Source organism: Lontra canadensis, unplaced genomic scaffold, assembly GCF_010015895.1.
Source record: "Lontra canadensis isolate GAN:19392208 unplaced genomic scaffold, GSC_riverotter_1.0 scaffold189, whole genome shotgun sequence".
Classification (NCBI taxonomy): domain Eukaryota; kingdom Metazoa; phylum Chordata; class Mammalia; order Carnivora; family Mustelidae; genus Lontra; species Lontra canadensis.
Window position 1 is genome coordinate 1243826 of NW_022631183.1, and position 21094 is coordinate 1264919.

The 21094-nt window shown below is 36.8% G+C and overlaps 1 protein-coding gene across 2 annotated transcripts in view; it reads right to left on the minus strand.

Annotated features, from left to right (window-relative positions):
• Positions 1 to 21094, minus strand: part of PFDN1 (prefoldin subunit 1) — a 66837-nt gene that overhangs the window by 31536 nt on the left and 14207 nt on the right. For both annotated transcript variants that reach the window (XM_032847513.1, XM_032847512.1), the window contains exon 3: positions 2674 to 2758. In XM_032847513.1, the coding sequence (XP_032703404.1) occupies positions 2674 to 2758 (85 nt within the window). The remainder of the gene's footprint in view (positions 1 to 2673; positions 2759 to 21094) is intronic.

Genomic DNA, 21094 nt, shown 5'->3' on the forward strand with positions numbered 1-21094 from the left:
GGGAAAACACCATCTTCATTTAATCATGCTATATTTATTGGCTATTTTTCTTTTTTTTTTACAGTACACATTATAATGCTTTTGTCATATTAAAGAACATGTAAAATAAAGGATTAAAAAGAAAAAAACACAATGAAATGTTCTAGGAAAGAAGATGTTTAAGTGCAAGTTTTTTGTAGCTGCAATTAGCATTTCAAATAGTACCAACAAGCCAGCTAATCTACTTCTATTATCTGGCAGATTCAGGATACTCTACCAATATTTGAGAAACTCCAAAAAAAGGTAACTTGGGGGAAAAAATTTCCTGGGGTGTCTGAGAGGCTCAGTTGGTTAATCATCCAACACTTGATCTCAGCTCAGATCTTGATGTCAGGATCGTGACTTCAAGCTTACTTAAAAAAAAAAATCCTAATATTCATCAAAACTGAACAGTATGCTAAAATCATCATCTGTGGCAATTTTACCATAATATTCTTTTCAATTATATAAGTTAACACGTGCTTGCTATAATTTATCCAATGCAAAGATTGTAAGAAAAAAAATAATTTCATGCCCATATCCCACCTAATTTCCTTAGGGTAACCAGGGTTAATGTAATACATATATGGACATATCTTTCTTTTTTAAAGATTTTATTTATTTGACAGAGAGAGAGAGAAAGCACAAGCAGGGGGAACACCAGAGGGAGAGGGAAAAGCAGGCTCCCTCCTCAGGAGCCCAACGAGGGCCTCCATTCCAGAACCAGGATCATGACCTGAGCTGAGGGCAGATGCTTAAGAGACTGAGCCATTCAGGCGCCCCCCTGACATATCATTTTGAATGTTTATATAGAGCTCTTACTTTCTGTGTTTTCATAAAAAGAGAGTCATATACACAGTACTTTACATCTGGTTACTTATTCATCAGGATAATTTTTAGATGTATTTACCTACAGCTGCAAAAACAGGTTTTCATTTATCTACATGAAATAGTTTTATTTAGAGTTTTTTTAAGTTACTTTGTTTGAGGGTGCCTGGGTGGCTCAATGGGTTAAAGCCATTTAACATCGAGATCTCTGCTCAGCAGGGAGCCTGCTTCCTCCTCTCTCTGCCTGCCTCTCTGCCTACTTGTGATCTCTGTCTGTCAAATAAATAAATAAAATCTTTAAAAAAAAAGTTACTTTGAGAACAGTAGAAGATATAAAATTCAATCTAGAACAGTTGGGCTAACAAGAATGATAAAATAGGACACAATAACAACCTGGTCACTAAAAGTTAAGTTTTTCTTTTTTTTGTCTTTTGTTTGTATGCTTAATTGTTTTGTTTTTACAATACACCTTTCTAAGCTATAAATCTATTATCAAGTTTGTTTAAATTATGGTCAGTAGTCAAAAATAAACCTAAGTAACCTAAGACACTACACAGTCAGGCCATGCCAAGTTGGTGCCCATAAGAAATCCCCGGGAGGATACAGGGGGTGTCTCACCAATTCCGTAGAGGGCTGAGTCAGATTCTGAACTACTGCCTCAAACAGTACTCACAAAAATTAGATAAAGTGACCTATGAAGTCATCGCAACCACCCCCATTTCAGGAAATCTTGGCCCCAAAGAAATAACAACCAGTCTTTTGCCCAGGCCAACTTTTACTATATATAGGATGGACTTTCTACTCAAGCCCAAGAAGAGTATCTCATCAAAGGTCTTAATGTATATGGAAAATGTAATAAATTCCAATTATCCAAGAATTTACTAAGTTACTCTGTCATCACCTTTTTCCCTAGCAAAAAAAAAAAAGAGAGAGAAAAAAACTGTTTTCCTCATTGCAGCACCATCCTTCAGTTAGTTATACCTATCTACGTTAAATGAATTACAATACGTAAGAGACAAACATCAAGACCCTTTAAATACTATTATCATTACCCACTCTCATGCCAACCCACCACAATATGTGGTGTTTAAACATATATTGTGTTTTCCTTTTTTTTTTTTTTTTAAGATTTTATTTATTTATTTGACAGAAAGACAGTAAGAGAGGGAACACAAGCAGAGGGAGTGTGAGAGGGAGAAGCAGGCCTCCCACGCCCGATGCGGGGCTCAATCCCAGGATCCTGGGATCATGACCTGAGCTGAAGGCAGACACTTAACAACTGAGCCACCCAGGTGCCCCCCCGACTTTTTTAAAGATTTTCCTATTTTTACTGAGAGAGCAGGAGTGAGAGAGAGAACGAATGGGAGGGGCAGAAGACAGAAACCTAAGCAGACCACGTGCTGAGGAGGGAGCGCAAAGCAGGGCTCAATCTCACCACACTGAAGAGCTGGACAAACCAAGAGTTGGACACCCAACTTACTGAGATGCCCAGGCACCCCTGCTTTGTTTTTAAAAACAGACATGTTCTTTTGAAGGCAATGGAGAAAATACATTCAGATTAACAGCATCCCATCTTCAAAACTCTAAATTTCCAAGAGACTATTCTGTTTTCTTCCTTCCTTCCCTCCTTTTTTCTTTCCTTTGCAGGGAGAGGGGTGGAATCTTACACACTGCCATGCATATGATTGATTTATTGTTCTAACACAATTTGAAAAGATGAAAACAATGTTACCTGACTTTGGCAGGCATACGTTTTCACTTAACATCACATAGTGAGATAATTCGCTTTTTCTTAAAATTTACTGTCAATATTCACTTAAAACTTACCTCTAATTCTTTAATTTTTTCCTCTGCTATTTTCTGTTTCTCTAACAGCTGACTGTGAATTACCTCCTTGGACTGAAGAATAAACCTACAAAACACAAAAAAGTTGAGTATTAAGCCACATGACCACCATAATCATCAAAATCAACAGCTACATACCATAAATATTAAACTAAGAAAATTAAAACAATGATCTCCTAATTCAGGACCAATAAAATGCATTGCTATGTTAATGTGACAAACTCAGAAAACCATCACAGGTTTGAGCCTTGGCTGAGAAGAACTAAAAGTTTAAAAGACAATTCTGCTTACTACTCTAAGAAGGGAATCAGACTTTAAGATTCATAAATAAATGAAAAAAAATTAAAGGGATAAAAATCTATCACAGACTAAGAGAAAAGTTAAATAATAAAAATCTCCCTTAATTTTTATTTTTTCTATAGTCTAGATCAACTTTTATCTAGATATTTTTTAAACAATATTTATAAGTTAGAGCTCCCCCTCCAATCTTTTTAAACTTTTTTTTGTAACAGCACTAACTCATGACCTTTTAAAGTCACAATCAAGTACTGTGTTAGGATCAATGCATTAGTGTTTATAGGAGTTCCTCAAACAAAAAGCACTGTATAAAGCCTAGTATCTTTTATTATTATTTCCAGAGTTTATAATACCTCTGAGAAGCTCAAAATGCACAAGTGGAAAATTTCAACTTTTTCCATTTTATAGTCAGATACATTATTTACAACTGATGAGAGTGGAAATATGCGGAAACTTTAAAAATTAACACTGAATACGTTTTGTGAACATACGTTCATGATTTTTGTTGTAGAGAAAGGAAGAATAACTATTTTCTATCCTCAAAAAAGTGAATGAATTATTTCCCTTCTACTGGAATCAAGTGTCCAACTAGGCTATAACACATTTCCATTAAAGGCTGAAATTAATTAAGCAGATAGTTTCTTCACTTTTATAACTTAGAGTTTAGCAACAAAGAACTAAACTTCATTTCTTTTTGTTGTTGATTTTATTGAAGTACAGTTGACAAACAATATTCTATTAGTCTCTCTAATAGTCTCACGTGTACAACACAGTGATTCAATATTTGTATATACAATTCAATATTTGTATATACAAACTGATTACCACAGTAAGTCTAGTTATCATCTCTAACCATATAAAGTTAATATATTATTATTTTTTTTAAAGATTTTATTTATTTATTTGACAGACAGAGATCACAAGTAGGCAGAGAGAGAGAGGAAGGGAAGCAGGCTCCCTGCTGAGCAGGGAGCCTGATGTGGGGCTCGATCCCAGGACCCTGAGATCACGACCCGAGCCGAAGGCAGAGGCCCAACCCACTGAGCCACCCAGGCGCCCCTAAAGTTAATATATTATTGACTGTATTCCCCATGCTGTACATTATATCCCCAAGACTGAAGTTATTTTATAACTGGAAATTTGAACCTCTTAATCCCCTTGACCAATTTTTGCACCCCAACCACTCCCCACCCCTAAACTCTGCATCTATGAGTCTGGGTTTTGTTTTCTCTGTTCTGTTTTTTTTAGACTCCACTGATAGAGAAATCACTTCGTATTTGTCTTTCTCTGACTTATTTCACTTAGACTGATACCTTCTAGCTACATCTATGTTGTCATAAATGCCAATATTTCATTATTTTTTATGGCTGAGTACTATTCCTATGTGCATGTGGAGGGAGCAGGTATGTGTTTTATCATATATTTTTTGGCCATCTGTATGTCTTCTTTGGAAAACATCTATTCATATCCTCTGCCCATTTTTTAACTGGATTGTTTTTTGTTGTTGTTGTTGAGTTGTAGGAGTTCTTTGTAATATTTTAGACAGTAACCCCTATCAGACATATGATTTACAAATATCTTGTCCCATTCAGCAGTTTACCTTTTCATTATGTTGACAGTTCCCTTTGCTGTACAAAAGCTTTTTAGTTTGATGTAGTCCCACTCATTCATTTTTGCTTTTATTACCCCTGCTTTGGGAGTTAGATGCAAACAACAAAAACAAAAACAAAACAAAAAACCTCACTAAGACTAATACAAGGAGCTTACTACCTATATTTTCTTATAGAAGTTTTATTGGCTTAAAGTCTTACACTGAAGTTTTTAAGGCACTTTAAGATAGTTTTTGAATATGAAGTAAGATTGTGATCCAGTTTTCCCTGCACCATTTACTGAAGAGACTACTCTTTCCCTACTATACATTCTTGTCTCCTTTGTCATATATTGACTATATATGCATGGGTTTACTTCTGGGCTCTCTATTCTGTTTCACTGACCTGTATATCTCCCTTTAACAGAATGCCAAATAAGAAAACATATCAAGGCAGCAATGTGCAGTTTTCTCTACCAACCACAAACAACAACAACAACACAAAGCGAAACAAACAAAAAACCATCACTGTGCCTAGGGTGGGTTTTTACCAAGAGGATCTGTTATTATAGATATAAAACAAGTAAAGACAGACCACAAATGGCAACTCCAGCTTTGTCCAGACCAGTGGGAGAAAACTGTTCCTCTTCTTTATGAATACACCCTGTCATATATAATACAACCCGGTAAAGTTCTCTTTCACTCCACTAATAATCAACCTTGTTAATGTCCTTATGTGGACAGTCTACATGATATAACTGATAACCCTGGTCTTCAGCAGTAAGTTGATCCTTCGTTAAAATCTTACTCATACAGTCACTGCCAAGATAGTGCATATTCATGCAAAATAAGGATTACTATAGAACATTTTATGACCAAAAATTCTTATTAGTCCAAGAGACAGGTGCTGTTTCTGGTGAGACTATGATTTATTGAATATTTTTCTCAGAACTATTTAGTACAGGGGAGCCTGAGTGGCTCAGTCAGTTAAGCAGCTGCCTTCAGCTCAGGTCATGATCTCCAGGTCATGGGATCAAACCTCATGCTGGGCTCCTCACTAAGTGGGGAGTCTGCTTCTCCTCTCCCTCTGCCTCTCACACTGCTTGTGCGCGTGCACGCTCTCTCTCGCTCTCTCTCAAATAAATAAACAAAATCTTTAAAAAAAAAATTAAGTAGTTTTTGAAGAGCAAAGTGTTTTAAACTATACTAAGTCTCAGTGATAACAGTAAAAAGTTACTATAAACCTAGGTCCAAAGTCACCAAATTATGTTATTAGATGCACAATTTTACTAACAAAGACTTTTAGCCATAGAAATAATTTTCAGAATAAAATACACATTTTTAAATAACACTGATTGCTGGCCAGTGAGTAGTATTTTCATGTAATAGGTCATCAGACATTACCTTTATTAGTGTCTAGGAAATTTTCAAAGCTAAGATTAGAGATCAAGTCATTACTTATGTGGCCTTTAAAAATAAAATATCTGAACAGATACTAAATCCCTTGAGCAGAAAATAAAATTACTAGAAAGCAAGAACACTCAACAACAAAAACATGTTTTTCCATAGCCACACAACCCTTAGGTAGCTATAATGGACTATGCCAACTTCAAAGGCCAGAGAGATGTCACTGAAGCTAACCAATTTACTATAAGTGTAAGGACATCTCAATCACAAAAGTTTTAAACAAGGATGAGTACTGAGTAGACAGAAATGTTTACCTCAGTGAGTAGTTACACTGTAAAATTCAAACAAAAAAAAAAAACTTGTGGAAATTTTAGTTTAGTCCCTTATTTTTGAAAAAACACCAACCATAAATCCAATGAAGATTGGGAAGTGCCCCAAGAAACATATGAATTTCTGGAAAGTCTTTAGAAACATTTTATCTATTGTTAAAAGGCACTGAATTATCAGACACTATTTTGAAAACACATAATAATGTAATAATGAGTCACATATCATAAATAAATATTAGGCACATAGTTTCTCAAAGTAGAGAATCTCACAGAGATCCTGCCTGATAGCTTATGGAAAGCCAAATGGTAGATAAAGGATTCTGCAGTTCAAAATGTGCCACAAAGGAAAAATAAACTGTGAAGAGGAAAGTTATTTTTATACGACAAATAACATGCAAAGAATGTGCTTACAATATTCAGGATTATATATTCTAGACTAGAGTCACTGCTTTATAAAAGGCCTTTACACTGGAAACCAATGCTAAGTGGCCCTGCACGGTCAACTTCCAAGCCCAAGTAGCCTCCTATTTAATTTCCTAATTTATTTAGAATAAAGCCACCTAAAATACACATTTCTTAAAAATACATAATTTTTATGATGGCTTTTGTGTTTGCTTCCTGAGAGATGTCAGAGGTTATGTTCTGAGCTGTCCAGCAGGTTGGTACATGACTTTTTTTTTTTTTTTTAAAGATTTATTTGAGAGAGAGTGAGAGAGAGCATGAGAGGAGAGAAGGTCAGAGGGAGAAGCAAACTCCTCATGGAGCTGGGAGCCTGATGCGGGACTCAATCCCGGGACTCTGGGATCATGACCTGAGCCTAAGGCAATCGCTTAACCAACTAAGCCACCCAGGTGCCCGTGACTTCCACTTTCTTACAACTCAGCATGAATTAAGAGTGTTGTTTGCCGGGGTGCCTGAGTAGCTCAGTGGATTAAAGCCTCTGCCTTCAGCTCAGGTCATGATCCCAGGGTCCTGGGATCGAGCCCCACATCGGGCTCTCTGCTCAGCAGGGAGCCTGCTTCCTCCTCTCTCTCTGCCTGCCTCTCTGCCTACTTGTGATCTCTGTCAAATAAATAAATAAAATCTTTAAAAAAAAAAAACAAGAGTGTTGTTTGCCTACCCAAAATACAAGCCAAGGTGAGTGACAATGTTGTCTTTTGGGTATGCTCACCTGGACACAGAGTATTTAGACATAATAATATGCTTATGATAATGTAGTTTGTATGGGCGAGAAACTTTTATTTACTTTTTATTTATTTTTTAAATTTTATTTATTTGACAAAGAGAAAGAGACAGTGAGAGAGGGAATACTTGCACAGGGAGTAGGAGAGGGAGAACCAGGCTCCCCACTGAGCAGGGAGCTCAATGAGGGATCAATCCCAGGACCCTGGGATCATGACCTGAGCCCAATGACTGATTCACCCAGGCGCCCCTGGGTGAGAAACTTCTGGAGGATATCTGAAAACATACGGTATTTAGGGCATTCACAAATTAAGTGGCACAGTAAAGAATGAAAAGGGGTGCCTGGGTGGCTCAGTTGGTTAAGCAGCTGCCTTTGGCTCAGGTGGTGATTCCAGGGTCCTGGGATGGAGCCCCACATCTGGCTCCCTGCTCAGCAGAGAGCCTGCTTCTCTCTCTCCCTCTGCCTGCTGCTCTGCTTACTTGTGCTCTCTCTTTGTCAAATAAATAAAATCTTAAAAAAATAAAAATGAGTAAGAATGAGTCTATCTTGGGACACCTGGGTGGCTCATTTGGTTAAGCGTCTGACTCTTGATCTCGCGCTCAGGTCTTAATCTCAGGGTTTTAAGTTCAAGCTCCATGTTGGGCTCCATGCTGAGTGTGGAGCCTACTTAAAACAGAGGCACCAGGTGGCTCAGTCGGTTAAGCAGCTGCCTTCAGCTTGGGTCATGATCCCAGAGTCCTGGGATCAAGCCCTACATTGGACTCCCCTGCTTGGTGGAGAGCCTACTTCTCCCTCACACTCTACCTGCTGCTCTGCCTGCCTGTGCTGTGTCTCTGTCAAATAAATAAATAAATAAAATCTTTAATAAAAACAAAACAAAATGAGTGAGTCTATCTTGTTTCTTTGCCTCATCCCACTGGTGATCCCAATTCAATTAAAAAATAAAAATATTTTTAAAATTCAACACAAGAAAAAAATGAAATATATAGTGAAATGGTATTTTTTTAAATTTGACTAAAGATACATCAGTTATGTAGGAAGAGTGTAATCTCCACATTTTAATTCTCAGAATGTAAATAACTTTTCAAGACAAAAGCTAGTTCAATTTTTTTAAAAAATAGTTAAGCATGACATAAAAAAAATTTTCATTTTTACTCAAAAAAAAAAAAAAAAACAACAACAACAACAAAAAAAAAACAAAACCCAAAAACTTGGGTATCTTTTTTTAAGTGGGATATAACCAACATGTAACATTATGTTAGTTTCAGGTATCAGTTCTTACTGGAATATAAGGGCTCTGCTATTTTTATTTTTTTAAGTAGATAACAAAAAGCAAATCAGGCAGATTGCAAACTATTTCTAAAAGTAAGACATAACATTAAATAATTAACAACTTATAAAACTTTGGTGAGCAGTGCTAAGAGTTGCTGAAGTCTCACTAAAAGTAATCCTACATTTCCTAAAAAAATTTTTTTAAAAAGTCTTAACTTAAAAAAAGAATCAAAGAATGTGTAACCATAACTGGCCTTCTCATGGGTTATGGTCAAATTCGGCCTACTGTATGGTTTAGAAATCTCCAGCACAGGCTTTTATTTACAGTGTTCCTAATTAGGTGGATGGCAAAGTTCAAGTAAACTTGATGATGGGTTAATAAAAATTAATCAAACTAAGAGAAAAAAACTATTAAAAAAAACAAAAAAAAAATAGGAAACAGCACACAAGACCTAAGAAAACAATATTGAGCAGTCTAACATATGTGTAAGGAGAGATACAGAAGGAAAGAGTGAAACAGAAGAAGCACCTGAAGAAATAATGCACAAGAATTTCCTAAAACAAATTAAAAAACAAAAAAACAAAAAGACCACCAAATCACAGTTCCAAGACACCTGGAGAAACCCAAGCAAAACAACAAAACTAAAGATGTAAACAGGTAGCATAATCAAACTACTGAAACTCAAAGATAAACAGAAAATCGTACAGGCATCCAGAGAAATGACGGATTATGTTCAGAAAAACAAAGAGGCATGACAAACTTCTCATCACAAATTATATATGGCAGTAGACAATGGACTTACATTTTCAAAGTACTGAAAGGAAAAAGTTATTGCCCCAGAAGAACATACAATGTGAAAATATCTTTCAAAAATGAAGGAGGGGCGCCTGGGTGGCTCAGTGGGTTAAAGCCTCTGCCTTCAGCTCACTTCATGATCCCAGGGTCCTGGGATCAAACCCTAAGTCAGTCTCCACGCTCAGTGGGGAGTTTGCTTGAGGATTATTTATCACCCTCTATCCCTCTCCCCACTCATGCACACTCTGTCTCTCAGAAATAATTTTTTAAAATACTTCAAAAAAATGAAGAAAAAAATTTAAAAAAAAGTAGAGGCAATTTATTTTGACAAATATAGACCGTAAAAAGTGTTAAAATTAGTTCTTTAGCAGAAGGAGTATAACAAGGCAACTTACGAAGAAATGAAAAGCACTGGAGACAGTATAAATTAAGATGAATATAAGAGACTTTTTTTTATCGTCACTTTAAAAAGATTTTATTTATTTACTTGAGAGAGAAAGAGGGAGAGAGAGCACAAGCAGGGAGAGAGCAGAGGGAGAGGGCCAAACAGATTCCATGTTGAGCATGAGCCCAGTGTGGGATTTGATTCCATGATTCTGAGATCACGACCTGAGCCCAAAACAAGAGTCAGATGCTCAACCAACTGAGCCACCCAGGCTCCCCTACTGTTAATCATTTTAAAAGATAGGTGACAGGGTGCCTGGGTGGCTCAGTTGGTTGAGCAACTGCCTTTGGCTCAGGTCATGATCCCGGACTTTCAGGATAGAGTCCCGCATCGGGCTCCCAGTTCCTTGGGGAGTCTGCTTCTCCCTCTGACCTTCTCCTCTCTCATGTTCTCTCTCACTCTTCTCTCTCAAATAAATAAATAAAATCTTTAAAAAAAAAAAAAAAAAAGGATAGGTGACAGCCTAATGCAGAGGTTGGCAAACTATGGCTAGCAGTCCAATCCAGGCACATTTGCTTTTATAATGTCTATGGATATTCTCACAACAAAGGCAGAGTTAAAAGAGACTGTTGTGACAGATATCATATGGCCAGCAAAGTCATAAATATTTAGTGTCTGGCCCATTACAAAACAAGCTTGCCAACTCCTGATCAAAAGCAATCTATAGGGGAACCTGGGTAGCTCAGTTGGTTAAGAGTCTGCCTTTGGCTCAGGTCACGATCCCAAGGTCCTGGGATCAAGTCCCGCATTGGGCTCCTTGCTCAGTGGGGAGTGTGCTTCTCCCTCTGCCTTCTGTTCTCCGGCTTGTGCATACTCTTGCTTTCTCTAAGAAATAAGTAAAATCTTTTAAAAAAACAAATAAACTATAACATGTAAAAGGTATCACAGTAAAAAGGAAAAAAAAAGGAATGAGGGAAGGGATTTGAAATATAATATTAAAGATGAAGCAATATAATAGTACTTAAAGGTAGATTGTAATAAAAACATATTGTAAAAACAGGAAAATCACTGATTTTTTTAAACTAAAGACTCATAAGCCAAAAATGAAGATAAAATAGGACCATAAAAAAATTATCTAAACGTGGAGTGCCTGGGTGGCACAGTTTGTTAAGCGTCTAACTCTTGTTTCAGCTCAGGTTATTATCTCAGGGTCATGAGATTGAGCCCCATGTTGGGCTTTGTGCTTTCTGCTCAGTGCAGAATCTGCTTGAGTTTCTCTTCCTCCTTCCCCCTCTGCTCCTCCCTGCCACACATGTTCCCTCTGAGATAAATAAATCTTAAATATATATTTATATATAAAATTTATATATAAATATATATTTATATATAAAAATAAATTTATATATAATACATTTATATATTTTATATATAATTTATATATATAAAAAATACATTTATATATATTTATATATATATAAATAAAAACTCAAAGAGAAACAAAAATTATTAAAAAACAAAAAATAGGATACATTTATATATATAAATATATTTAAAAAATATATTTATATATAAAATATATACATATATACATATAAAATATATATATATATATATATATATATAACCTAAAAGGCAGAAAAAAAGGAAAAGGAATAAAGAACAAATGAAACAAAAAGAAAACAAGTAGCAGAGTGGTAGATTTCAATCCAACCACAGCAACAATTACTTGAAAAATAAATGATCTGAACACCCTAAGTAAAAGGCACAAATTGGGGGCACCTGGGTGGCTCAGTAGGTTAAGGCCTCTGCCTTGGCTAAGGTCATGATCCCAGGGTCCTGGGATCAAGCCCCGCATCAGGCTCTCTGCTCAGCAGGAAGCCTGCTTCCTCCTCTCTCTCTGCCTGCTTCTCTGCCTACTTGTGATATCCATCGGTTAAATAAATAAATAAAATCTTTAAAAAAAAAAAAAAAGAAGGCAAAAATTGTCAGACTGGATTAAATATCATGACCCAGCTACACAATCACCAATAAATCTACCTAAAATAAAAACACATACATAGGTTAAAAGTAAAAGCATGATCACACCCACTGGGATGTAAATAATGAAGAAAGTAACAAATGTTGGATAGGATATAGAGAAAATGGAACCCTTATACATTACTGGTGGATATGTAAAATAGCATAGCTGCTATGGAAAACATTCTGGCAGTTTCTCAAAATGTTAAACATAGAGTTAATTATGACACAGCTATTTAACTTCTAGGAATATAACCAAGAGAAATGAATACACACACACACAAATATTCAAAGCAGATTATTCATGACAGTCAAAAAGTGGGAACAACTGAACTGTCCATCAACTGATGAATGGATAAATACAAAGTGGTACAGTCCTACGATGATATATTACTCAGCAATGAAAAGGAATAAAGTACTGACTGATACATACTACAACATGGATTAACCTTTAAAACATAATGCTGAGGGGTGCCTGGCTGGCTCAGTCAGAAGAGCATGTGACTCTTGATTTCAGGTTCATGAGTTCAAGCCCCACACTGGGTCATCAAGATGAAATAAGGAATACTTAAAATAAGACAAATAAAATATAATGTTGAGAAGGCAAACACAATCATATTATACATATATATGTATATATTATAAAACGATACAGCCACTTTGGAAGAGAGTTGGCAGGTTTCTTATAAACTTAAGCAATCACTCACCATTGAACCCAGCAATCCCATTCCTAAATTTGTATCTGAGAAAAATAAAAACATATGTCTGCAAAAACAAAACAAAACTGTACACAAATATTTAGGACTACTGTATTCATAATTTCCCAAAACTGTAAACTCAAATGTCCATCGACTGGTGAACAGAGAAAATGTGGTGCAGCCACATATGCTATTCAGCAATAAAAAGAACAAACTACTGATACACACCTAAGAACATCAAGATCTCAAAATTACACCAAGTCAAAGGCAACAGATACAAACAGTTATATACCGTATGCTTCCATTTACATGACATTCTAAAAAGGGAAAATAAGTGAAAAAAAAAAATAAACCAATAGTTAATGGGGAGTAAGAGTAAAAAGAGAAGAATGACTAAGAAATGTTTTGAGGAGATGTAAATATTTAAAACCAGACTGTGGTGTTAATTACACAACCATATATGTTTGTCAAAAGATAAGAGAACTGTATGACTAAAAAGGGGAAGTCTGGGGGACCTAGATGGCTCAGGTGATTAAGCATCGACTCTTGGTTCAGCTCAGATCATGATCTCAAGAGTTGTGGGATCTAGACATGTGTCAGGCTCTGTGCTCAGTGCAGAGTTTGCTTGAGTTTCTCTCTCCCTCTGCCCCTCCACACTGCTGCTCCAAAATGAATAACTAAATCTTTTTTAAAAAGAAAAAAAAAAAATCAGGAAACGGTTTTATTTGTAACAAAATGGAAATAGATTAACCCTAGAATGACATTAACATACGTACACTTAAGAGTTTCAAAGTGACTAAAGAACATCCATTTTTTTAAATTACGAAATAAAATCAGATACTTATCAAGAATAACTGAACAAAAAGAACAAATTGTGGAAGTTAAAGAACTAGGGGTGCCTGGGTGGCTCAGTTAATTAAGTAGCTGCTTTCAGCTCAGATGATGATTTCACCGTCCTGGGATCAAGCCCCGTGTTGCGCTCCCTGCTCAGCAGGGAAATCCGCTTCTCCCTCTCCCTTTGCCCCTCCCCTCCACTAGTACTTTCTCGCTCTCTCTCAAATAAAGAAAATCTTTTTTAAAAAGAACTAAAAAAAAATTACAAGTACAATAATTAGTTAAGGGATACACAAGATCAAAAGATGGAAAATGGATGTGGATGGAACTAGAGGGTATTACGTTAAGCAAAAAAAGTCAACCAGAGAAAGACGATTATATGATTTCGAGCATATGTGGAATTTAAGAAAAAAAAAAACAGAGGCTCATAGGGGAACGGAGGGGAGAAATAAAATAAGATGAAATCAGAGAGGGAGACAAACCATAAGAAACTCTTAACTATAGGAAATAAACTGAGGGATGCTGGAGAGAAGGGGAGTGGTGGGGCAGACTGGGGTAACTGGGTGATGGGCATTAAGGAGGACATGTGATATAATGAGCACCGACTTTACAGACAAGTGATGAATCACTGAACTCTACCTCTGAAACTAATACAGTATATGTTAGTTAAATTTAAATAAAAGTTTTTTAAAAAGATGTAAACTATTACCATATGATTTCACTCATACGTGGAATTTAAGAAACACAATAAATGAGCAAAGGAAAAAAAGACAAACCAAGAAACAGACTCTTAACTATAGAGAACAAGCTGAGGGTTGGGGCATGGTGGAGGGGGTGTGGAAGGAGGATGTCTCAAACAGATGATGGGGATTAAGGAGACACTTGTCATGATGAGCACTGCGCGATAATGTATGGAATTGTTGAACCACTATTTTGTATACATGAAACTGATGTAACACTGTATCTTAACTATACTGGAATTACAATCTAAAAATAAACAAATATTCCTGTATTTTAAAAAAAGATGTAAAATGTGAAGTTAAACATAAAACGTGATGGGACAGGATTAACAATGTTAAGCTTTACAACGGGGTCAAACTTAAGTTGTTATCAACTTAAAAGACATTATTTTAGACACGTCATTGTATATAAGCCTCATAGTAACCACAAAGCAAAAATCTCTTGTAAATTCACAAAAAATAAAGAGAAAGAAATATAAGCATACCACTAAAAAACTCATCAAACCACAAAGGAAAAGATCAAGAGAAGCAAGGAACTAAGAAGAACCACAAAAACATCCAGAAAGCAATTAAGAAAATGGTTACAAGCACAAATCTATCAACAATTACTTTAAATGTTAGTGGGCTAAATTCTCAAGTCAAAAAAAACAGCATGAATTAATAAATAACACACACGACTCATCCACCTACTACTGCCTACAAGATACTCCCTTCAGATGTGAAGATATATGCAAACTTTAAGTGAAAGGATAGAAAAAGATATTCAATGCAAATAGAAACCACAAGAAAGCTATACCTGTATCCAACAAAATAAACTTTAAAACAAAGACTGTAATAACAGACAAAATAGGGCACTACATACTGATAAAGGAGTCAATCCAATCCAATAAAGATGATATAACATTTGTATATATTTACATGCCAACCACAGGTGCACTTAAATATAAAGCAAGGCAGGGCACCTGGCTGACTCAGTCAGAAGAGCATGCAACTCTAGATCTCATGTTGGATATAGAGGGTACTTAAAAAAAAATTTTTTTAATCTTTAAAAAATAAATAATTAAAGCAAATATTAACAAATCCAAAGGGAGAAACAGGCAGCAATACAATAATAGCAGGGCACTTTAATGCCCCCACTTCCATCAACGGACAGAGAATCACTAAGGAAACATCAGCCTTTGTGACACATTTAACACCGAACAGACTTAACAGATATTTACAGAACATTCCATCCCAAATCAACAGAATACACACTCTTCTCAAGTGCATATGAAACAGTTCCCAAGTTAGATCATATGTTGGGCTACAAACAAATTTTAATAAATTTGAGAACTGAAAACATATAAGCATATTTTCATGAAACTAGAAATTAATTACATGTTAAAAAAAAAACCTTAGAAAATTCACAAATATGTAGAGACTAAACAGCATGTCACTAAACAAGCAAGGCAACAATGAAGAAACCAAAAGAGAAATTAAATACTTGGAGATAAATGAAACTGGAAAGGCAAAATAGCAAAATTTACAGGAAGAAAAATCTCAAATAACCTAACTTTATACCTCAAGGAACTACGGTAAAAAAAAAAAGAAAAAACAAGAAAAAACAAGGCTCAGTTAGGCAAAAGGAGGAAATAACAATGTTAGAGGAGAGAGCATGAGAGTAAAAAGACAATAGAAAGATCAATGAAATTAAGAGCTGGTTCTTTGAAAAGATAAACAAAATAGACAATCCTGCAGCTAGAGTCACCAAGACAAAAAAAAAAAAAAAGGAGATGACGCAACATCAGAAATGAAAGAAGAAATGTTACAATCGATAGCACAGAAACTCATGGGGTCCTGGGATCCAGTACCACATTGGGCTCCCTGCTCAGTGGGGAGTTGCTTCTCTCCCTCCCTCTGCCTCTCTCCACACTCCCTCATGCACTCATGCTCACTCTAAAATAAGTAAAATATTTTTAAAAATGATACCACACATACAGAAGGTCATTAAAGACTGAACAATCTTACGGCAACAAACTGGATAACCTAGAGGAAATGGATAAATTCCTAGAAACATACAATCTACCAAAACTGAATCATAAATATATACAAAATCTGAACAGACCAACTACTACAGAGACTGAAGGAGTCATCAAAAATCTCCCAAAGGGTTAAAGTCCAAAACCAGGTGACTTCACTGATAAATTCTACCGAACATTCAAATAAGAATTAATATCAACCCTTCTCAACTCTTCCAAAAAAAATAGGAGGAAACACTCTCACATTCATTTTAGGGGGCTAGCATTACCGTAATATCAAAACCAGATAAAGACAACAAAAAAGAAAAGAAAATTACGGGCCAATATACTGATGAACATAGAAACAAAAATGCCCAACAAAATCTTAGCAAACCAAATTCAATATACATTACAAGGGGGGACTGGGGAGATTTCCAGGAAAGATGGTGGAATAGGAGAATGCTAAACTCACCTCATCCCACAGAACAACTAGATAACGCGTATATCAGCATAAATGACCCAGAAAATAACCTGAAGACTCGCAGAACAGACTCTCCACATCTAAATGTAGAGAAGGCACCACATCAAAGAATATAGGAAGGGTGGAAAGCCAAAGGGATCCCAAAGACTGTCTGTGGTAGGAGGGACTGGCAGATGCAGAAAGGGGAGATGACCAGATCCCCAAACCAGGTACCCAGGCACAAGGGGAAGACAGATCCCCCATAACATTTGGCTCAGGAAACCAGAGGAACCTAACAATCAGTAGGGATTAACACCTGGAATATTCATAATTAGGAAGCTCTGCTCTAGGAGAGTGGGGAGGGTACAGGCCCTGTCCTTAAAGAGACAACACAACAGGGATGCCTGGGTGGCTCAGGCAATTTAGCATCATTTCGGCCCAGGTCATGAGCTCCTGGGTTGTGGGATCAAGTCCTGCATCAGGCTTCACACTCAGTGGGGAGTCTGCTTGAAGATTTTCTCCCTCTGCTCCTCACCACCGCCCACATACATGTGTACACACACTCTCTCTCAAATAAATAAACCTTTAAAAAAGAGAACAAGAAACAATCCTGCTGAGAGACAGCACAGAAGAAGCAGTTTGAAAAATGCCTGGGGTATATGGGAAGATTTACTGACTAATCTCAGAGTCTGTACAGGAAGGGTTGGGATCCTTGGGAACTAAAGACCTAGCAGATACCACTTATCTTCCCCACCCTACAGCATAGATACACCTGTGGGAACCAGCACAGCACCTATACTCCCCATCTTGCTTGCTAACAGCGTCCCCATCCACAGGTACCTCTGCAGTTCTGCCTCCTCCAACCTAGCAGGCCTCAGCAAGAGTTTTCCCAGGAGGCTGCAGGGACACAGCACAGACCAGGCTGGCACCGTGAACCCCACTCCATGTTCTGCTGCTAACATGCTCCCTCCAATATGCCCTTGTTCAGAGCCCTCTAAAGTGGTGTCACAAACCTGGTAGTTTGCAAGCAGTCCCAAGAGGGGCCAGCACCACTTCAAAGGGACTCCTTTCCCAGGGAGAAGCAAAGATAACCCCACACACCACTACAACTACAGCCCCAACTGGGGGCAGACACTGGGTCTAACTGCAGGCCCTTTCCAGCAACAAAAGTTTCTCAGGGGACAACACAGGGAGAGTACCCTGAAGTTCAGTGCTACCGCATCTCTGGCAAAAACCTGGTCTGACTCAACTCAAGCACAAAGTGGACCCAGACCGGCCCATTAACAACACAGGGGCCAAACCCTGCCCACAAGAGGCAAAGAGAACTATTAAAGATGACTAGACTGAAGGCAAACACAGATTGGACACAACAGTAGGGCACACACAACACACACAGGAGACACCCCTAAGGGCCAGGACTGCTGAAAAGGGAACACTGCACTGCAGGACACTACAGGACCTATTCTTCATCAGGTCACTACTTTCAAGAACAGGAGAAATAGCTGACTTTCCAAATATACAGAAACAGACATAGAAGAGTTAGACAAAGTGAGGAGACAAGGGAGTATGCCCCAAATAAAAGAACAGGACAGTATCACAGCAAGAGAGCTAAATGAAATGGAGGTAAGTAATATGTCTGATGGGGAACTTAAAGTAATGGTTAGAAAGACACTCTGTGGAGAAAAGAGTGGAGACACCCTCAACAAAGAGAAAGAAAATGTAAAATTAACCAGAGATGAAGAATTCAATAACTGAAATTAAAAACAAACCAGACAGAATAAATAGTAGACTAGAGGAAGCAGAAGAAGGAATCAGCGACCTGGAAGCAGAGTAATGGAAAGCAATCAAGCTGAACAGGGAAGAAAAAAGTAACAATAATAAATGAAGACTTTGGGAACTCAGTGACACCATCAAGTATAATAACATTCACATTATAGGGATCCCAGAAGGAGAAAGAGAAAAGGGGGCAGAAAATTTATTTGAAGAAATAGTTGAAAGTTTCTCCAGTCTGGGGAAGAAAACAGAAATCCAGGTCCAGAAGGCACAGAGAGCCCCCAACAAAAGCAACTCAAGGAGGTCCACACAATGACACAAGTAATTAAAATGGCAAAAAGTAAAAATAAATAAATAATAAAAAATAATAAAATGGCAAAAAGTAGTGATGAAGAGAAAATTTTAAAATCATCAAGAGAAAACAGTTACAAACAAGGAAAAACCTGTAAGACTATCAACTGACTTTTCAGCAGAAACTTGGCAGACCAGAAGGGAATGGAACGATATATTCAAAACAATGAAAGAAAAAAAACCTGCAACCAGGTTTTTCTCTATCCCAAAAAGAGAGATAAAGTATTTCCCAGAATAGAAGGAAAGATAAGGAGTTTCCTGGACACACAAAAGTTAAAGGAATTTATCTCTCTTTCAAATAAATAAAAATCTTAAAAAAAAAAAAAAGATAAACCTTTAGCCAGACTCATTTAAAAAAAAAGTAAATAAATAAATAAGAGAGAGAGAAAAGACTCAAAATCAGAAATGAAAGAGGAGAAATAAAAACCGACTACAGAAAGACAAAGGATTATAAGAGAATGAGATGAAAAATTATAAGCCAACAAATTGGACAACCTAGAAGAAAAGGATAAACTCCTAGAAACATATAACTTCCCAAAACTCTATCAGGAAGAAACAGAAAATTTGAACAGACCAATTACCAGCAATGAAATTGAATCAAAAAATCAAAAAAATCCCAACAAACAAAAGTCCATGACTGAAGAACTTCATAGGTGAATTCTTCCCAACATTTAAAGAAGAATCTATTCCAAAAAACAGAAAAGGAAGGGAAACTTCCAAATTCATTCTGGGACCAGCATTACCCCCATACCAAAACTAGATAAAGAAACTACAAAAAAAGGGAATTATAGGCCACCATCTCTCATGAACATCAATCCAAAAATCCTCAATAAAATATTAGCAAATCAAATCCAACAATAATTTTTTAAAAATCAGTCACCAGGGCGCCTGGGTGGCTCAGTGGGTTAAGCCGCTGCCTTCGGCTCAGGTCATGATCTCAGGGTCCTGGGATCGAGTCCCGCATCGGGCTCTCTGCTCAGCGGGGAGCCTGCTTCCCTCTCTCTCTCTCTGTCTACTTGTGATCTCTCTCTGTCAAATCAATGAATAAAATCTTTAAAAAAAAAAAAAAATTAAAAAAATAAAAAATAAAAAATAAAAATCAGTCACCATGATCAAGTCAGATTTATTCCCAGGATGCCAAGAGTGGCTCAATATTTGCAAATCACTGTGATACATCACATTAACAATAAAAGAAAGGATAAGAACCACATTATCATTCGATATATGTAGAAAAAGCACCTGACGAAGGATAAAACACAGTCACAGGGCACCTGGGTGGCTCAGTCATTAAGCATCTGCCTTCGGCTCCGGTCATGATCCCACGGATCCTGAGACTGAGGCCCACATCGGGCTCCCTGCTCAGCGAGAGGCCTGCTTCTTCCTCTCCCACTCCCCCAGCTTGTTCTCTCTCTCTCTCTCTCAAATAAATTAAAATCTTAAAACACACACACACACACACACACACATTCATGATGCAAACCTTGAAACAAAGTAGGCTTAGAGGGAACATACCTCAACAAAATAAAGGCGATATATCAAAAACCCACAGCTAACATCATACTCAATGGTGAAAAATGGAGAGATTTCCCCTAAGATCAGGAACAAGACAAGAATGTCCACTCTCACCACTTTTATTTAACAGTACTGGAAGTTCTAGCCACAGCAATCAGACAAGAGAAAGGAATAAAAGGCATCCAAATTAGTAAGGAAACAGTAAAACTTTCCCTATCTGTAAATGACATAATACTATAAACAGAAAACCCTAAAGACTCTACCAAACAACTATTAGAACAAATGACTTCTGTAAGGCTGCAGGTCACAAAACTAACATAAAAAAAGAAAAAACAAAAATTAAAAACTCCAAAATCAATGTACAAAAATCTGTTGCCTATCTACACACTAATAACGAAGTAGGAGAAAGAGATATTAAGACACAATCCCGTTAATAATTGCCCCCAAAATAATAAAATACCTAGGAATAAACTTAACCAAGGGGATGAAAAACCTGTACTCTGAAAACTATAAAACACTGATCAAAGAAACTGAGCACAATACAAATGGAAATACAGTCCATGCTCATGAACCAAAAGAACAAATATTGTTAAAATGTCCACACTCCCCAAAGCAATCTATAGATTTAATGCATTCCCCATCAAAATTCTGATGGCATTTTTCACAGAACTGCAACAAACAATCCTAAAAGTTGTATACAACCATCAAAGGCCCCAAATATCCAAAGCAATCTAACAAAGGGGGAGGTGTCATGCTTCCTAATTT